This window comes from Penaeus monodon, chromosome 33 (assembly GCF_015228065.2).
Source record: "Penaeus monodon isolate SGIC_2016 chromosome 33, NSTDA_Pmon_1, whole genome shotgun sequence".
Classification (NCBI taxonomy): Eukaryota; Metazoa; Arthropoda; class Malacostraca; order Decapoda; family Penaeidae; genus Penaeus; species Penaeus monodon.
Window position 1 is genome coordinate 18,301,385 of NC_051418.1, and position 343 is coordinate 18,301,727.

At 35.0% G+C, this 343-nt stretch overlaps 1 protein-coding gene across 1 annotated transcript in view; it reads left to right on the forward strand.

The window, feature by feature from the left end:
- LOC119594121 (neurogenic locus notch homolog protein 1-like) overlaps positions 1-343 on the forward strand; it is a 23,583-nt gene that overhangs the window by 13,308 nt on the left and 9,932 nt on the right. The window contains exon 2 of the mRNA XM_037943184.1: positions 168-236. Within this exon, the coding sequence (XP_037799112.1) occupies positions 176-236 (61 nt within the window). The 5' untranslated portion in view covers positions 168-175. The remainder of the gene's footprint in view (positions 1-167; positions 237-343) is intronic.

Below are 343 nucleotides of genomic sequence, written 5' to 3' on the forward strand. Positions count from 1 at the left end.
TTTTTTATAGATTGAAAAAAAATCGATAGAAGGAAGCCAGGAAATGTTCTGCACCTATAATAAGTTAAGAATAGGTATGACTTTCCATTGTTCGTCTTTTTCAGACAGTTTATTTTCTTCAAAAGGTTTGAACATTTATTACAGTGTATCCTTCTTTTCTTTCTCAGAAAACGTGATGAAGTTGTTAGTCGTCGGTCTGGCGCTGCTCGTCGGCGGTGCTTGGGCACAACACTCATGTAAGTTCTTTGTATAATAGGGTTATAACAGCTTGTAAATATGCCAAGTAATGCAAATGGTAGATATTCATATTCAATGTACAAAGCATAGTCCTTTCTATAGTAGA